Below are 16,866 nucleotides of genomic sequence, written 5' to 3'. Positions count from 1 at the left end.
CATTTCTAAAACACATTGTTTGTAACTGGCTTAGAGTTCTTTAAGCACATTTCATTTATTGAGAAAGCGTAATTAGCTAAAACTTACTGTAGCCTACAACTGAAAAACTAGAATACGCCCAGACTGTCAGGCTTTTTACTGCTCTTGCACCGGAATGTGGGGTAAACAGATTACATCCAGGTGTCTTTCAGTGCTGCGGCTTTGCTGCTCATGCACTTACAGCTCCAGACGGGCGCTTGCCTAGGGAACTAGTCCACACGCTGCATTCTCGTTGCATTTCTTAAAATACACAACTCATCCTGTTACCAGTGGGAACTTTCGATGCGAATCAACTCTATAGGCATTGAAAAAGAGCCAGGATCGCAATGCAGACCTAAATTACGGCCTTATTTTAGTCCAGCTAAATGCCGCCCAACTGCTTAGCGTACACCTGCCTAATCCTGCAGCACCTCTGGGTTTCGACTCTGTCCTGCACTGAAGGAAAATCCTTCTTGCTCTACCACCGTGAACGGACTGGATCTGCAACCAGGTCCCTCCGCTTGCTGTCGTCGCATACCAAAGTTCGTCAGACAGACAAGAAGCCACCACGACATACGCAGATACGGTAACACACCTGTATTGTTGCCAAAAGCAACAACCTCCAAACCTTTCCTGGTTTTGCTGGCAGGCTGCTGACTAGGCGCTGAGAAGTCCATTACGGTCACACTGGGTTTGTAGAAACACCACAACACAAACATTCAGTACGCAGCTTCAGAAAACACATCAGACTCCTGAAGTGCTAAAAAGCTCTCAAAAAAGCTAAAAAGCTCAGTGTTATAAATTGGAGGGGAAAAAAACCCCTGCAAAACAATTCTGGTACCAAGTAAATTGGCCAGAAACCATCAGGAGTGCAGGTTCACATGGTTGATGGTGAAAAATCTCTAAAACTGCCGTGGAAAGGGAAGAGAAAAAGAACAAGAAATGGAAACTCGGTGGCAATGAAAACCCTGCATTTATACAACAGCTGATGCGGGCCAAGGTCACCAGACCGCAGTAAGCAACAGAAGGGAGGGTGATGGCACTACAAAGGGAGAGCAGGCAGAACCAGGAATTGTTCAGCTCCTGTGACACCTTCCCTCTGGCCAAGGTACACTTAAAATACCAACATCCTTACGTACCTATTATAAAAGCTACTGCCTCTTGATTATTACTAACAAAAAATTCTGGTTGCAAAGCAAGATTGATGTTTTTTAATGGGTAGAGGAAGCCCCCTCCATTTGAGACAACTCTTTGTCTGTGTGGCATAACCAGTCTTTAAAAATACCAGAGTTGGATTCAATGATACATTCAGGTAAAAGCCCCTCCTAAATAGCAGTATTTGTTTTACTGTTGCATGTACCCAGGAAGACCCAATATTGAATTATTCCATACTGACATGGTCCTCCTACCATGGCATCTGCCTCAGCCAGCCTCTGTACGACAGCCGTGCTCAGCGGACTGGAGAAATACACGTAAGCACGGAAAGCCAGTTAATAGAGGTGGTTTCAGCAGGTAAGGGGTTTGTTTTCCTCTAGAAGGGAGAAGAGCAGACTTGTCTGCTGGGTTTGTTGTTGGTTTGGTTTGGTTTTGTTTTTTTTTTTTTAATAAATAACAGCATCAAAGAAACTGCTTTCATCTGGGATGAACCACAGTTTGAAGTGTCTCCAAATCTATGAAATACTGTTACTATAGGTGCTTTAACAAAATAAAGCAAATCACTACGTGCGTGCACAGAAGAGAAGGGAGAGCCAAAGACCCAGAGGACTGATCATCTATTACATTTATGTCATGAGATAAATATTCACTTAACGTCTCTTCATTCAGTTTGTTTTTGGAAGATTCTGAGAGGAACCAATGCACTGAACAAGCACTCCCTAAAGTATTCATCAGCTAATAAATGGAAGGTAATGCAAAATACATGGCAAGAAAACAGCAGGTGGCATTCAAGCAAAAACAAAAACCAAAAAACATTGACATGATTTCACATATCTAACATTCTCACGCTATCCGAGACCCCTGTAAAAACACACACCTGGCATATGTATAATAGCTTTCCTTTAAGAAAGGCTACACATAGTGCTCTCAACCAGTCATTATACCAAAACTAAACGCTTGTCAGGTGGGTAGAGAACATACTGCTGAGCAGTTTCATGTCAGTGTAACAGAATTTTTCAGAACTACTAGAAATCATCTCCAATATGCTTCATGTTTAAACATAACTAATTTTTGTCATCAGTAGCTTATGTATTACCCGTAAAAGGCAATACCTATCCAAAGGAAGTTTCCACTGTGAAATATTGGTCAGATGTGTCAGGACCACAAATACAGGAGCTGAATCCATCACTTCACACTTGCCATCTGACCACACAAACAGCACATGGCTGACAAGAAGTTTAGATTAAGGCATGAGACTAAAAATAAGTATTTCCATTTTGACTTTTAATTGCCAAAACGACTGCAAAACAGCAGGTAAAGATCATGACATCCTCAATATTTTAAGTTGGTCTGACAGCTGTAGCAGCCCAGATGGCTTTTGCCCATTGCCTGTGGTCCTGTCACTGGGCACCGCTGGGAAGAGCCTGGCTCCGTCCGTTTTGCGCCCTCCCATCAGGTATTTATATACATTGATGAGATCCCCCTGAGCCTCCAGGCTGAACAGTGCCAGCTCTCTCAGCCTCTCCTCATAGGAGAGATGCTCCAGTCCCTTCATCATCTTAGTGGCCCTTTGTTGGTCCCTCTCCAGTATGTCCATGGCTCTCTTGTACTGGGCAGCCCAGAACTGGACACAGCACGCAGGGATCGAGGTGAGGCTCGCTGGCCTGTAGTTGCCTGGGTCCTCCTTCTGGTCCTTCTTGGAGACAGGAGGGACATTTGCTTTCTTCCAACCCTCAGGCACCTCTCCCAATCACCACGATGATTCCAAGATTATCAAGAGTGGCTTCATAAAGACATCAGCCAGCTCCCTCTGCACTTGCGGCTGCATCCCATCAGGGCCTTGATCTATGTCCAGTTTGCTTAAGTATTGCCTGACCCAATCCTCTTCCTCCAAGGGTATGTCTTCCTCGCTCCAGCCTTAACCCCTGGTCCCTGGGACTCCTGAAGGCTGGTCTTGCTAGTGAAGACTGAGGCCAAGGTGACATTCAGTACCTCAGTCTTCACGTTCACATGTCCTGTTGTCACCAGGGCGCTGCCCCTTTCAGCAATGGGCCCACATTTTCCCTACTCTTCCTTTTGTCACCTACGTACTTCTAAGTCCTTCTGTTGCCTTTGACATCTCTGACCAGATTCCACTCCAGTTGGGCTTTGGCTTTCCTAACCCCATCCCCGCATGCTTGGATAGTGTCTCTGTATTCCTTCCAGGTTACCTCTCCCTGCTTCCACCTTCTGTATTCTTCCTTTTTGTGTGTGAGTTTGGCAGGAGCTCCTTGTTCATCCATGCAGGCCTCCTGGCATCATTTGTCTGACTTCCTGCTCATTAGGATGGACCGCTCTTGAGCTTGGAGGAGGTCAACCCTACCCATTACGAGCGTTACTACCACTGGCCCGTTTATTTTAGGGCCAAGCGGAAACTTCACAATTCTAGATTTCAATTTACTCAATCTACACACCCAAATTGGATACATTAAAAAACCCTCAGTGAAGCTGGAAGTGGGCTACTGCTTTTCACATCTAGCTCTACAGGTAGGTTCATCTAGATCAATTTTGACATAAGGCAGTAGAATAGCAGATAACAAGCACTCAGATACTGTTCCTTCTGGTACTTTCAACAGAGACTTCCACAAGAGACAAGAAAATCTGTACCAACACTTTCATTTGCAATTCTAGCTAACACATCCAAACCTAAATGCCTGTATACAGCTCACTTCTCTCAGCATTTATGGGTGGCTTAAGGCATGGTGGGAAGCTTGTGCTTTCGGTAGTTTTATGTTTAAAAATAAATGTGATTTCAGTCTCTACAACCCTACCTAGCATGTTGCACAAAGTCAGTCCTCAGCAACAAGTAGGCGAAGGGAGAGTAAAGGATGAAGAATAAAAATTACAATCAAATCTGCTGAACAACATAGATACGCTTTGAGGTGACCACAATGATCAACAGAACATTTGGAAACAAAATTACAATATGCCAGTTCAATCAGAACTCCTTTCCATCATCATCCCTTCCATTTTATATATTATGCAAACTATTGGATAAAGAGAAACTAGTACAGATCACAGGTCTCAAGCCATAAATTCAAGAATACATACACTTCTTTCTGGTTCAGCTGAGTGAGACAGAAGGTCTTCTGTAAAAATAAGCTTCTGAATTACCTTAAAAGGGCCCCACAGATGGGGAGGTTAGCTCGGTGAGTACTCTTCCAAAGCCTCCCTCTCAGAAGCCAGTCTGGGCAAGGAAGCCTGCACACGTGCATTCTGATCTGCACCAGCCACGTTCACCACCAACACCTTGTTCTTCGAGGCTACTTGAAGAGACCTGCAGTTTTAAGCAGTTTCTCTGTGTCCCCCAAAGCTGCCTTTCTCAGCTACAACAGGCACGGCAATGGGCTCGCTTCCAAACTATCATGGCTATAAGAGAGGGAGCAGGCTGGGTGCAGGGGTTATGCTACCCTTCCTTGAGGAAAGAAAGGCATACGGGTTCCAAGATGAGACAAGAGACAGATTGGCCCAGGTAGCAATATCAGTTTTTCTTGATATCCATTCCTGATTTTGAGTATGAAGCTTCAGACCCCAATTTTTTAGCAGCTCTGAGACAGAAGTATCTGCTGTAGCCTTTCCTAAATATCAGCACCACAAAGCAGTAAGAGGTCTTAAAAAGTATGACTTAAAGCCCAATAACCTGAGAACATAAAGTAAAAATATATTCAGCAGAACCTATTAAAAAAAGAACAAGACAAAAGAACATAAATTAAAAAGAAAACATGACTACCATCACTAGGGTAAGACAGAACCCAATTTAGCTGGATAACCAGGGGAAATCAGAAGGGAAGACCACACTATCTCCTAAATTCCATATCCAAGCAGTACAGAAGCTTGAAGAGGTGAGAAAAATACAGCCACTGCAGCTAGAGTCTCCAGCCATGAGTGTTGAGAAGCATGCCTTCCTTCTGTGTGAATGAACAATTCCCTGAAGGAAAATATGCACGTGCATGCACATATTTACACGCACATATAACTAAATAAATTTTACCTGAGCAGGAGGTACAGCAGCTGCTGGTAAAGGATTAGAGATCATTGGACCGAAGATATCCAGGTCATCATTCAGCGCTGTGACAGCGGCAGTGCCTCCATTTGTAACAGATGCTTCAGCTGGACCATCTTAAAAAGACAAGAGAATCACATTTAAGTGAAAATTGTTAAGATCTTAACAACATGAGAATAATTAAAGCTGCCGATTCCCTCCTACCCTGCCCCCATCAAAGATGTATTCAATTTCTGAGATAAGACATCTTTCAAACTGTTCAGATTTTGTAAGGACTTCTTTCCCTAAAAAGATGGTATACTAGTGTGCTTCAGAAAAAAAAGCAACAACAACCAATCAACACACTTAAAGACTTCCCTAAGGACAGCCACGCCAACTTACTAGTACACAGTAATCATTCTTCAAGTGTCTTTTTCAAGCACAGAAACGTTTTTAGTGAGAATTTAAACAGATGCCTTACTGAGAGGGCCCTAACATGGTAGCCACATATCAAAATACACTGATCTGTGCTCTTGAATTAAAAGTTGTATTTTAGAATCCATACAGTTATTCTTGATATGCTAATTTACTCAAGGGTACATAATTAAACTTTGCATGAGGAAAAAAAGTCCATCCTTCCCCCTTTTTCAAAAGTACTTTGCACTGACTTTTTCTATAGCTCCACATGAACACCCCTGCCAGGCACACTGGGCTAATTATCCCCAAGAACCTACGGCTCTTGCGCTGTACAGAGTTAACCTTCTGCAGCCTTGGTGCTTGTAACCACTTTAACACAGGAATACATTTAGTGATCTAGGTAGAAGTGGGTATGTGCAGGACAAAAAAGAACTGAAGAATTATGCTTTAAGAAGAACTGCAAAAAAATACTTTAAAAGATGTAGGGACAAAAATATCACAGACTGTTTTTAAGGAATAGAGCAACCATTTCTCCTTTGATTTTAAGCTGTCCGAGAACAACTAGAAAGAATTGGCTAATAAATTTTATTCCTAAAGTATATCACAAGTGGGTTGCCATTACACAGAGCTCAGCAAACACACAGGTGACTCTAGATTCTGATGAACACTATGATGACTGCGTAGGGTTAACAGCATATTTAAGAAAGCGTTTTTAGGCAAAATAGGAAGTTAAGTCTCAAAGTATCCAATACTCACTGTGGAAGTCGGGCTTCTCTGGCAGAACAAACTAGCTGAACTAAGTCAAAACCTTCTCTCCAAATGAAACACTGCCATGACAACTGGCACAGCTGTTTATATATCATGGGAGGATCAGTATTCTAAAATCCCTAGATTACAGTACACTGAAAAAACTAATACTAACATCATAAAACAATTTCTACCTGATGCTTTGGCATGTTTAAAGAACAAACATCCTTCTAGCTGCATGTGTTGTATCCACTGTTCTCATTATTCAGAGTAAGTTTCTGTAAAGCAAATTTTAACTTACCTAGCATCCTAATTAAAAGTTTTGTTTGTTTGTTTTTAAAGTCACACAATTACATGTAGGTAGCTAACTTCAAATATATCTATCCGAAACTTCAGACACACATTTACAAACCAATATAGCAATATATTCCAAATCTTAAACACAACAGAATACAGATTGCCACCTTTAAACTTCAAAATGCATCAAGGACATAAAAAAATAGTTGCTACATATTTCAGAAAAAGTCAATTCTTCCTTTTACTAAACTGTCAGAAGTTATTTTCCAGTGCCCTGCACCCACGGCAGTTATCTACTTGAGTGAAAAGATCCACTTCAAGAGCAGAGGTCAATCATGGGAATATCAGCATTAGCAGTGTAGTGATACCACATGAAACCTCTGTCTTACTACCTCACAGAAACATGTAAGGCTGAAGGCAGATGGGAGTTTTAAGCACTTTGAAGTTTCTAGAACTCTAATGCGGACAGAGAAGTGGTCCAATTAGTAAAGAGCATGGTCAAGATGCATTATTTAATTAAAATTAAATCACAGGAAGCTTCCAACACTTGTTTAAAATAATACAATGCCATCTCTCACCTAATTGCAACATTCTTTCCCATTTGCTGAAGAATAATCACAAAAGAATTAGTATTTTATTTTTCTAAGAAAAAAGACATAATAGAACAAAAGAGTAAGTCTATTACTTAGAAAGAAGGTCTCTCTTTGCTCTCCTCTACTTTTTTATTTGACAAGACAAATAATTGGCAGACTATAGCAAGACTTGTCTCCCTGCATATCAAATATTATAATTTTTCATTACTTTGTTCTGCCACATGCAAACTCACTGCAGTTGGAGACTAACCTTCCCAGTAGCCCAGGACATCGACAAGTTGGAACAAAATAGCAGAAACAGTAAGAAGCACCAGTCACTTCACCAGCCTGGAAATCACTCACCTGAGGAAACTTATCACAGAAAACCAACAAGATTTTTGGCTGTTAAGTCCTACAAGGCAGCACTGCACTCTGAAACAATCCGTTCAGAAGATCACCGCTCAGAGATGCTTTCTCATTTCTGTCTGCCTTCCAACTCCAATGGAAGGTGGCTCCTCTTTACTGCCTTGCATGAAAGTATTTATTTTAAAGATACTGCCATACATCTGAAAACTTGACACGGAAGTCATGAATGTCACAAGCCGACAACGTGGAACACGTCAGAAGCTACCACCATCCATGCATATCTGAATTCAGTCTTACTGTAGAGATGCTAACCTTTCTGCCTTAGTACATATAGGAAATGTGGCACAGCTATAGCTGCTACAGAAACCACAACTTTCAACTGCCTGCAGTATATGTAAAATCCCCAGCATATTTTTTAAGCGCTTACTGCACCTTTTTCATACAGGGAAGTATGAAACAACCAAGCAGAAGGGTGCTGGTTTGCAATTCTTTAGGAGCTATATGCTTGCTTTTGTGACTACTTCAGATACACAAATTATTTTATTCTCTAATTTAGTATCAAACATTAACATTTAATAGCTTGGTATTTGCTAATTCTCAAATCCACTTCATGTCAAGGGGAAATTGAGACCAAATTGTGCATGCTAGCAATGGCAAGCAGACCCAATAACAAGGACCAAAATACCTTGAAGGCAGGGATATGAGAAGGACAAAGTGAGTGGCATTTGCAAGAAACTGAATCTCAGCAAGTATATTTATTGCCCAAACTTGTGCAAAGTTCGTGAGGCTAACTGTGCTGTCTGCAAGGACTAAGAAAGATCCAACAACTCCACAAAGGCAAAATAGCCATAGGAATGGCTTGGCAATATTGGATGTTCTGTGCTGAGTAAACAGTGAGTAGCTTGAACAATGACCACAGGAGTGAAGCAGCCACCTCAGCCAATTTTATTACTATGTCATGATTTGACTTTGCTGGGAGGACTGCCATTCCAACAATTCTGAAAAGTGAAGTTACAAACTCATCTATGATTATGAAAAAGCTACTTACATCTTAGCACAAAGGTCTCCTCCTTCCCTTATTTCTGTTCTGATGAATGGAAGTCAGTGGACAGCAAAATGTATAATCTGCTCCACCATTCCATCCACACCAGGAATTTAAGATGTGTATAAATAAATATACCGCCAAGTTAAGTAACAAGCTGCTTTTGAGGTCGTTCTGCAGACAGACAGTTCCAAAAACATCTCCCCAAAGGTTCACTGTTTCAGATAAATTTAGGAATGAACCATGCATAATTTTCATGCAAAAGGATTGTGTGGAATTAATAATTTAATGTTCTCATTTTCTCAGTGAGGCACATGTATTAAAAAAATACCTCTCTTGTCATATTCCAAAGCAGTTCAGTTTCACTAAATATAAAAAAGTTTAACATCTAAGACTGAAAATTTAAATGTAATCATTTACTAAAACAAGCATTTCACATATTTAGAACATTCATGGGAGAACACATTTGCAAGAACAAACTATTTTTCAAGTATTTAATATGCTGCTTATAAATTAATTCTATTAAAGAAACAGTTTTTTGCTAGATCGCTTCTGTAAGAGTGTTATTTGGTAATGTACATACCTTTCATCTCTTACTGAATTTTACACTAAAAATAATATTTCCCTGTCTGTATCAGTGCAGAAACCAGGCATTTTGAATTACTGTTTACAACACAGTTTTAAGCCTGTATGAATGGTATTAACAGATGGTCCTATCTGATTTCTCAAAAATATAATAGTTGGAATACTCATATCCATTAAAAAGCAACTCTGAAAACATTCCGTGCTCTCCCCAGCCCCCAAAACCTGAAAGATGCCATAAAGAACTAAATTTCAGAATAGAGAAGAAACCTAACAGTGTTTTCACTCCTGTTTATTACTTGTAGCAATATTACTAATACATCTATACACACACACGCAGGCATACACAGACTTGTATTTCAACATAATAGTTCACACTTCTTATATAGAGATTACAGATATTCTCAACTTCAAGGCACCAGGTCATGGATTAGGAAGCACTTCCTCCTGTCCCTCCTAATTTTAAAATATTTCTGTAGTATAACAAAGATACTCCAGTGGAACTCTGAGTTCTAAATTATTCTAAGTGTATTACTTTTCATTCAACTTGTGCCGCCTACCATTACAAACTGATTAGAAGAGGTGGTGTGTATCTGACAGAACGAAACATGGCTGTAGTCTTTCCAGGGAACAGGTAAAAATCAGATTGAGTTATACAGGCCTGTCTGAATATTTTGAGAAATTTATAGCTTCAACCATCACAGAATTACTTTGAAACAACTAACTGTTAATCCAGAGTACTTCCATCACTTTTCTGGAGAACACATCCGCAGCCAGGAACGACGCAGCAGATGTGGCAGAAGCCGCTGCAGGGAGAGCGGAGTCAAGGCAGAGCTTCCACCCCGCGCCAGGGATGGAACGTGGGAAGTCAACGGACACGGTTCTGCGCCGTTCCTCCTAGCGGTGGTCCCAAAACTCCTCCTCTTCCATTTATGACAATATGACGGATAATATCCGACTGCTGTCTGCCATGCTGTGCAACAGCAGATGCTGCTTCTGATTTCAGATTAGGAAGTCTTGTTTAAATGTGATAGCAGAAACAAAAGCTATTTGCCAGGATATATTTAGTACGTGAAGGGTTCCAGTGAAGTTTACCTTTACAGTGCTTTTCTGTACATATTTTATTAATGCCTGACACGATAATTTCCAATTCAGTGCTGCCTTTTGTTATGAAAGCTTTCATATACACCAGGAATCCTTGGTATATTTATCTGCACCAACAGTGAGAATGACCAGCAGAAGAGCTTCAAAGGGACAGCAAGAAAAGGAAACAGCAAGAAAGATCTGCTCTTAAATTTTGCGTTACATTTCTGAAACTCATTTTCTATGGGGCAAACTATTTACAAGAACTTTGTTACTAAGCTGCCATGTATTCTTATATATATATCATCATTTATGAGAGCCATACCAAGACGTGCAATAGAGGGAGAATATGCATATGATTATTACATCAAATTACTAGAAAGGCAGGACTGGGAGAAATAGTTCAATACTTTAAACAAAATCTGGGGCAAAGATACAAACAAGGTAGGTCTGTCCAAAATTATTGTGGAATTTACTGCATTAGTAAAATTTTATTTACTGCTAAAACCTTTGCAGAAGTGAAAAAGCATTCATAGGGAGGCCATTTCCATCTAAAGCAGTGTGACCAGCAGGGCGAGGGAGGGGATTCTCCCCCTCTGCTCCGCTCTGGTGAGACCCCACCTGGAATATTGCCTTCAGCTCTGGGGCCCCCAACACAAGAAGGACACGGACCTGTTGGAGCAGGTCCAGAGGAGGGACACAAAAATGATCAGATGGATGGAGCACCTCTCCTGTGAAGACAGGCTGAGAGAGGTGGGGTTGTTCAGCCTGGAGAACAGACAAGGCTCCAGGGAGACCTTCTAGCAGCCTGCCAGTACCTAAAGGGGGACTATAAGAAAGATGGGGACAAAGTTTTTAGTAGGACCTATAGCAATAGGACGAGGGGAAATGGTTTTAAACTAAAAGAGGGTAGATTTAGAGTACATATAAGGAAGAAATTTTTTACAATGAGGGTTCTGAAACCCTGGCCCAGGTTGCCCAGAGAGGTGGTGGATGCCCCATCCCTGGAAACATTCCAGGTCAGGCTGGCCGGGGCTCTGAGCAACCTGATCGAGTTGAAGATGTCCCTGCTCACTGCAGGGAGTTGGACTAGATGACCTTTAAAGGTCCCTTCCAAATCAAACTATTCTATAATTCTACAAGTCTGTGATTTCTATATATGCGCATATGATACTTACATACTTAAAAATGCATCTTTATTATTTCTTAAATGCAGCTTTCCAACTTATGGCCAACCATGCTGCTCTGGTATTTACCAAACAGTACCGACAAAAGTATGTTTCTCAGTTAAGCAACATCCAGCTATGTCTCATACCATGATTAAGCTCTCAAAACTTCACAGAATTCCTTCAGAGAACATTTCCTACACACAAGCAGATAAGCAGCATTTAGCATATCGTACTTTACCTCCAACCATGCTGGATGAATGCCCCACACATCACATTCAGTTAATAGTAACAACACAATAAATCTCTTCTCTTCTGGTCATTCATTGTAACTTACGACAATGGTTATTCCAGAATGTGCAATTGTCTATTTTATGAAGGGCCCATCTAAACAGGGTAAATGATGCAGAATATGTAAAATGCACTTTCCTTCTTACTGGTAATTCTGTAAGGTAATATAGTTTAAAAATAGTACTCTTCCATCTTTTTCTGTATGTTGAAATAATTTCTAAGTGACATACCTTGACAAACAGAATAATCCAAAACTGCCTGTGTAATATTCCAAGAAAAGATTCCCACTATCATACATAGATATCATACAGGTTTTTTACAAGTATTTTAAAAAACCCCTGTATTTACATCAATCTGGCATAAGTGGAGACATCTACCTTATAAGACAAAACCCCAAAAAGGAGCACAGAGCACAAGGTTAACACCAAAGAGATGAAAATACAGCACTGCCAATAACTTAAGTGCTGAAGAACTATGGTTTACACACTGTAACTTTCAAACTGAAAAATGTTTCCTATAATTCTCCTATTAAAAATTAATGTTATAAAATCCCATTATTATTGATTTTCGCATCATTTTTAAGTCTCCACATTTTCAATAGGGCACTCTTTCAGTGCGGACAAGATCCAAATAATTGTAGAGATCACTAAAAAAGCAGCTTCAGTTTTATCCTACAGAAATAGGCTGTGATTTCTCACAGCTTGGGAAGAGAAGAAATGAATTGGGGGTTGCATGGCAAGAACACTAACACTATTGCTTGTGGAGAACATAAGAATATTTAGCTTGTACGTGTCCATTTCCCCACCTTTGTGTGTATGGAGTACTGAACTAAAATCTGCTACTCTGAATCAGAAGGCCAAAAGCCACAAACGTTGTTGGATCATCAAAAAGTGAATATCCAAACAGCACCTCAATAATAAACCCCCAAACAAGAACTCAAGGGAACCACATGAATCTATTTAAAAAGGCTCAGAAGAAACACAAACATGATAGTATAGTCCCTGAGGATATTACGCCTCTTCTACTATTACAAGATTTAAAGATACAATTTGCCTAGGCATATTACCTTGAAAATTTTGGCATTTGTAAAGAAAAACAAAAAACAATTTATTTTTAGAAGATTATCTTGTTTAGATACAATTGTCACTGGGTAAGTCCTATCTCGCAGGATGTTTACCTTCCGATGAAGTCACTATTACAAACTCAACTGACACAAAAAGAGTAATGACCCAGAGGTTAACCCCATACCCAAAGCTAGCACTGAGGCTTACTCAGGAAAATACTTTTCAAGAAGCTGGGCTGTTTTGAAAGCCAAAATTGTTCTAGCATGAATTGTCATCCATTAAAATTACTTAATCTGCTATCACAAGTGATTCTGATCTGCCCTAGTAAAAGCTACTACTGTTCTTCATTTGCAGAAATGAAGTCCTAAGAGGATGAATCCTCATTAGAAACACGTCCACTCAGTAAGAAGAATGAGCTATGCAATCATACCCATTTTAGTATTGTTTGATATGGCATATAAAATATTTTAATCAGCAGCACGCTGCCACAGTGCAAAAGCAAATGGGATTCTGGCTGCATCTGCTGGGGCATTACTAGCAGAGGCAGAGATGTGATCATCCTACTTTACTCAGCGTTGTCCAGCTGCACCTGGAGTCTGTGCCCCGCTTTGGTGCCCACGATTCAAGAAAGAGGTGGACAGACTGGAGAGGGTCCGAAGGAGGGCCATGGAGATGGTCAAAGGGCTGGAGAACCTGCCCTGTGAGGAAAGGCTGAAGGAGTCAGGTCTTTTCTCCCTGGAGAAGAGAAGGCTCAGGGGGGACCTCGTCCCGCTATGGCAGTACTTAAAGGGCAGCTACAAAGAGGACAGAGGCTCTCTCTTCACAAGGAGCCACATGGAGAAGACAAGGGGCAACGGGTACAAGTTGCACCAGGAGAGGTTTCATCTCAACGTAAGAACGAAATTTTTTAGAGTGAGATGAATTACTGGAACAACCTCCCCACGGGTGTAGTAGGGTCCCCGTCGTGGGAGGTTTTGAAGATGCTCTTGGACAGAACGCTAGAGAATCTGGTCCAGGCTCCCCTTCCCACGGGTTGGACCAGACGGTCTTCTGAGCTGCCTTCCAACCTGGGGTATTCTGTGGTTCTACGATATATTGGGTTGAAGTGATCTTTCTTCTAATACTATCTGAAGTAGTCTACTGCAGGTATTAATTAAAGGATAACTCTCCAAATGAAATATGCAGGTCTGCTCTCATTAACACATACCTATCTCATTTGCAGCTCAGTGATTCCAAGTGCTACTAGCTTATTACACTGCCTTTCAATTTGTTATTTAAAAGATCTTTAAACACTCCCTCCTCTAAAATTATGGGGTTTTAACATACAAATTATAAACTTTGCCCTTTGTGTATCTCACTGAAGAAACACAGCTGTTGAACACCAATTAGAATACTTTCTACTGCATGTTACATCCCAAGTTAGCCTAGGCAATCTGAGTTCATTATCATATCATAACACAGTGCTACCAAGATTCTTTTCAAATTATGACTAAAAGGATACAGAAGCCTAGCAATCTCAAAACCACATATTGATTAAATTTTAGTTCTTAATTAGGTTGTTGGTCTGCTAAAAGAAAATAAAGGAGAATCAGCTTTCCATGAAGACTAAATTGCCTTTTTTTTTTTTTTTTAATAGGCTCATTCTACAGCCATAATCTAACTTCTACTGTGTTAATTAAGATTTGCTTGCCTACAGTACCAGATTACTTGGAATGAGATATGGACCACAACACATACATAACCGGTACGAAAATAGTATTTTACAGCTACTCTACATCCAGAGGGAAAATAACATGCATTTTGAATGACAGTGTGAATTCTAAACCAGAGAAGACGTTTATTGTTTTGTTGCAAGATTATTTGTACCTTAAACCCAAAAATTAAAAAACAACAAAGCATTTTTCTACAAGTTCAAGTTTTTAGAATAATGACATTTAGAAGACTGATCAGCCTCCTCCAATATCCTGTAAAAATTATGCAGAAATTTAAGAATAACCACTATATTGATATAAATTGAATACTCTTAATATCCACTCACAACTCTTAGAAAATTTTCCTAACACTGATCAACAAAAGGAAATAAAAATAGTTACTGTAATATTTCATTCTTCCAGTTCCATTTTAAGATTCTATCGAATGGAAAAAACACACTTGCAGTAACACTAGATACATGAAAGACAGATTTTTATGAATATGGCCTTCAACAAGCAGAGAAAAAGAATAAAACCACAACAGTATAGCCAGACAGTGCAAATTCAATGATTTGGGTCCAAACCAGTTTATTTACAAGACAAATACACAGTCACCTGCAGTCAGAAAACGAAAAGGTATATTAGATAAAAATGAATGATGGTCACAGTCAGTACGCAACGCTGAAATGCCCAATGTTTTAAGTTTTACAAGATACTAGTCAGCTGCAGTCAGACCGTTTAGTGTTCCTTTACCTAATATAGGAATTTTGTGATATAAGTTATTTTACGGATATACAATTCAGATGACCTCAGCATTTTCATTGAAAAGTACACTTGTACCATAAACATTGAAATACCACAATCCACAAGCCCTTTGAAGATCACTTTGATAACTTCCTCTTCCCACAGGAGCTCATTACTCTCCTTAGCAAAACACAAGTATTGATATACCCAGATCCCCATGGCATTTTCCTTTATAGTTTCAAATTCATAGACTCAACCTTATGGTTTTCAAATTCATCTAACTACCAGTAAGCATAGAGAAAATAAAAGTATATCTATTAAAATTTAAAATGACGTTATCTGTGTTTGATTTAAAAACAGGTAATTATGTATTGCTTACCAAGTCCTAAAAGGTCAATAGTGGGTTCCGATGACTTTTTTGGACTTGCTTTAGCTTCTGATTGCTGATCTTCTTTCTTCTGTGGCTTTAAAGTGGAAAAAAAAAAACCAAAACACAAGTAACCTTTTTGAAAAAGATACAGTGCTTAAAAAATTCTCATTAAAGATGCTGCTCCAGTATCAGAAGTAAAAGCCCTTTTCTATATTTGTTTACCATAATGAATTTGATTTGTAAGGAAGTAAGCTGCAGTTATGGTCATAAGGGACACGGAACATGACTGTAAAAAATTATCCTTATACCTTCACTGGTACGTAATCAATTTTTAAATAAACCTAAGTTCCCGGATAGGTTAAAAATAAGATGAAATCTTAAACTGAACCACCATATATCACGCACTAGGCAAAAAGCTCTCTATAATTTGATTTATCGACTAAATTAATCATCCAAACTATACAGTTCTGCAGCATTAAAGAGAAAAATCTTCAAGTTTTTAAAAGCTGGAATTTAAAAATTAGAAACAGACTAATGACATTATTTAGCCTTCCTGAAAAGAGCATCTGCAGAACATGCAGACTTTGTAGATGCTAAGCGCCAATGGGCACAGTCTGTGTTCATAATCTTTTCCTTTGTAAACCTGAAGGCAAATAACAGCATTCTTCTCCTTTGGAAAAGGTAGCTCCTAGTCTTTTCTTGCCTAGAGACTTCAAAATGTAAGATGGTATTGACATGAAATTTGATTATGAAAATTATTTCATAAATCTGTTTATAGTTCTTCCCATACCAATCTCAGGCTTATCACCTGAATCCATCAAAACATCAATTTTTAAAATGAATACAAACTGGTTTGCAGTAATGACATGACAAATGCATTCTCTTCCATGCATTTAATACGCATTTGCTCCGTACTTATCACAAAAACATGAAGTGGATTGGTTTATCAATGAGTACAACCTGTAACTAGAACAGATCACCGAATAACGGCGGTAGAGCACTGTAAGGCTGGGCACCGGGCTGACGCCAACAGAACCTACTTCGCTCCCACCTTTATCACTCCCATTACATGGCTTTGACAGAGTCACCAAGGCTCCTGAGGTTGCTGAAGTCCTTAAAGCTTAGTATTTAGTATTAGGAGAACTTTATGGTTCAACACATGGGTATGAAGTTCTCATTTAGGTAATCCTTTACTTTCCTCTCCTGCAAACTGGGGATAAAGAGCAACGAGCTTGGTGTT

General features: G+C 39.7%; 1 protein-coding gene across 2 annotated transcripts in view; it reads right to left on the bottom strand.

Moving 5' to 3' along the window:
- SMAP1 (small ArfGAP 1) overlaps positions 1 to 16,866 on the bottom strand; it is an 88,704-nt gene that overhangs the window by 5,025 nt on the left and 66,813 nt on the right. For both annotated transcript variants that reach the window (XM_075046437.1, XM_075046438.1), the window contains 2 exons: positions 15,636 to 15,720; positions 5,204 to 5,331 (listed from right to left, as the gene is read on the bottom strand). In XM_075046437.1, coding sequence (XP_074902538.1) covers positions 5,204 to 5,331; positions 15,636 to 15,720 — 213 coding nt within the window. The remainder of the gene's footprint in view (positions 1 to 5,203; positions 5,332 to 15,635; positions 15,721 to 16,866) is intronic.

This window comes from Buteo buteo, chromosome 15, assembly GCF_964188355.1.
Source record: "Buteo buteo chromosome 15, bButBut1.hap1.1, whole genome shotgun sequence".
In the NCBI taxonomy this organism is placed as follows: Eukaryota; Metazoa; Chordata; class Aves; order Accipitriformes; family Accipitridae; genus Buteo; species Buteo buteo.
This window is presented reverse-complemented; position numbering and strand designations above follow the sequence as displayed.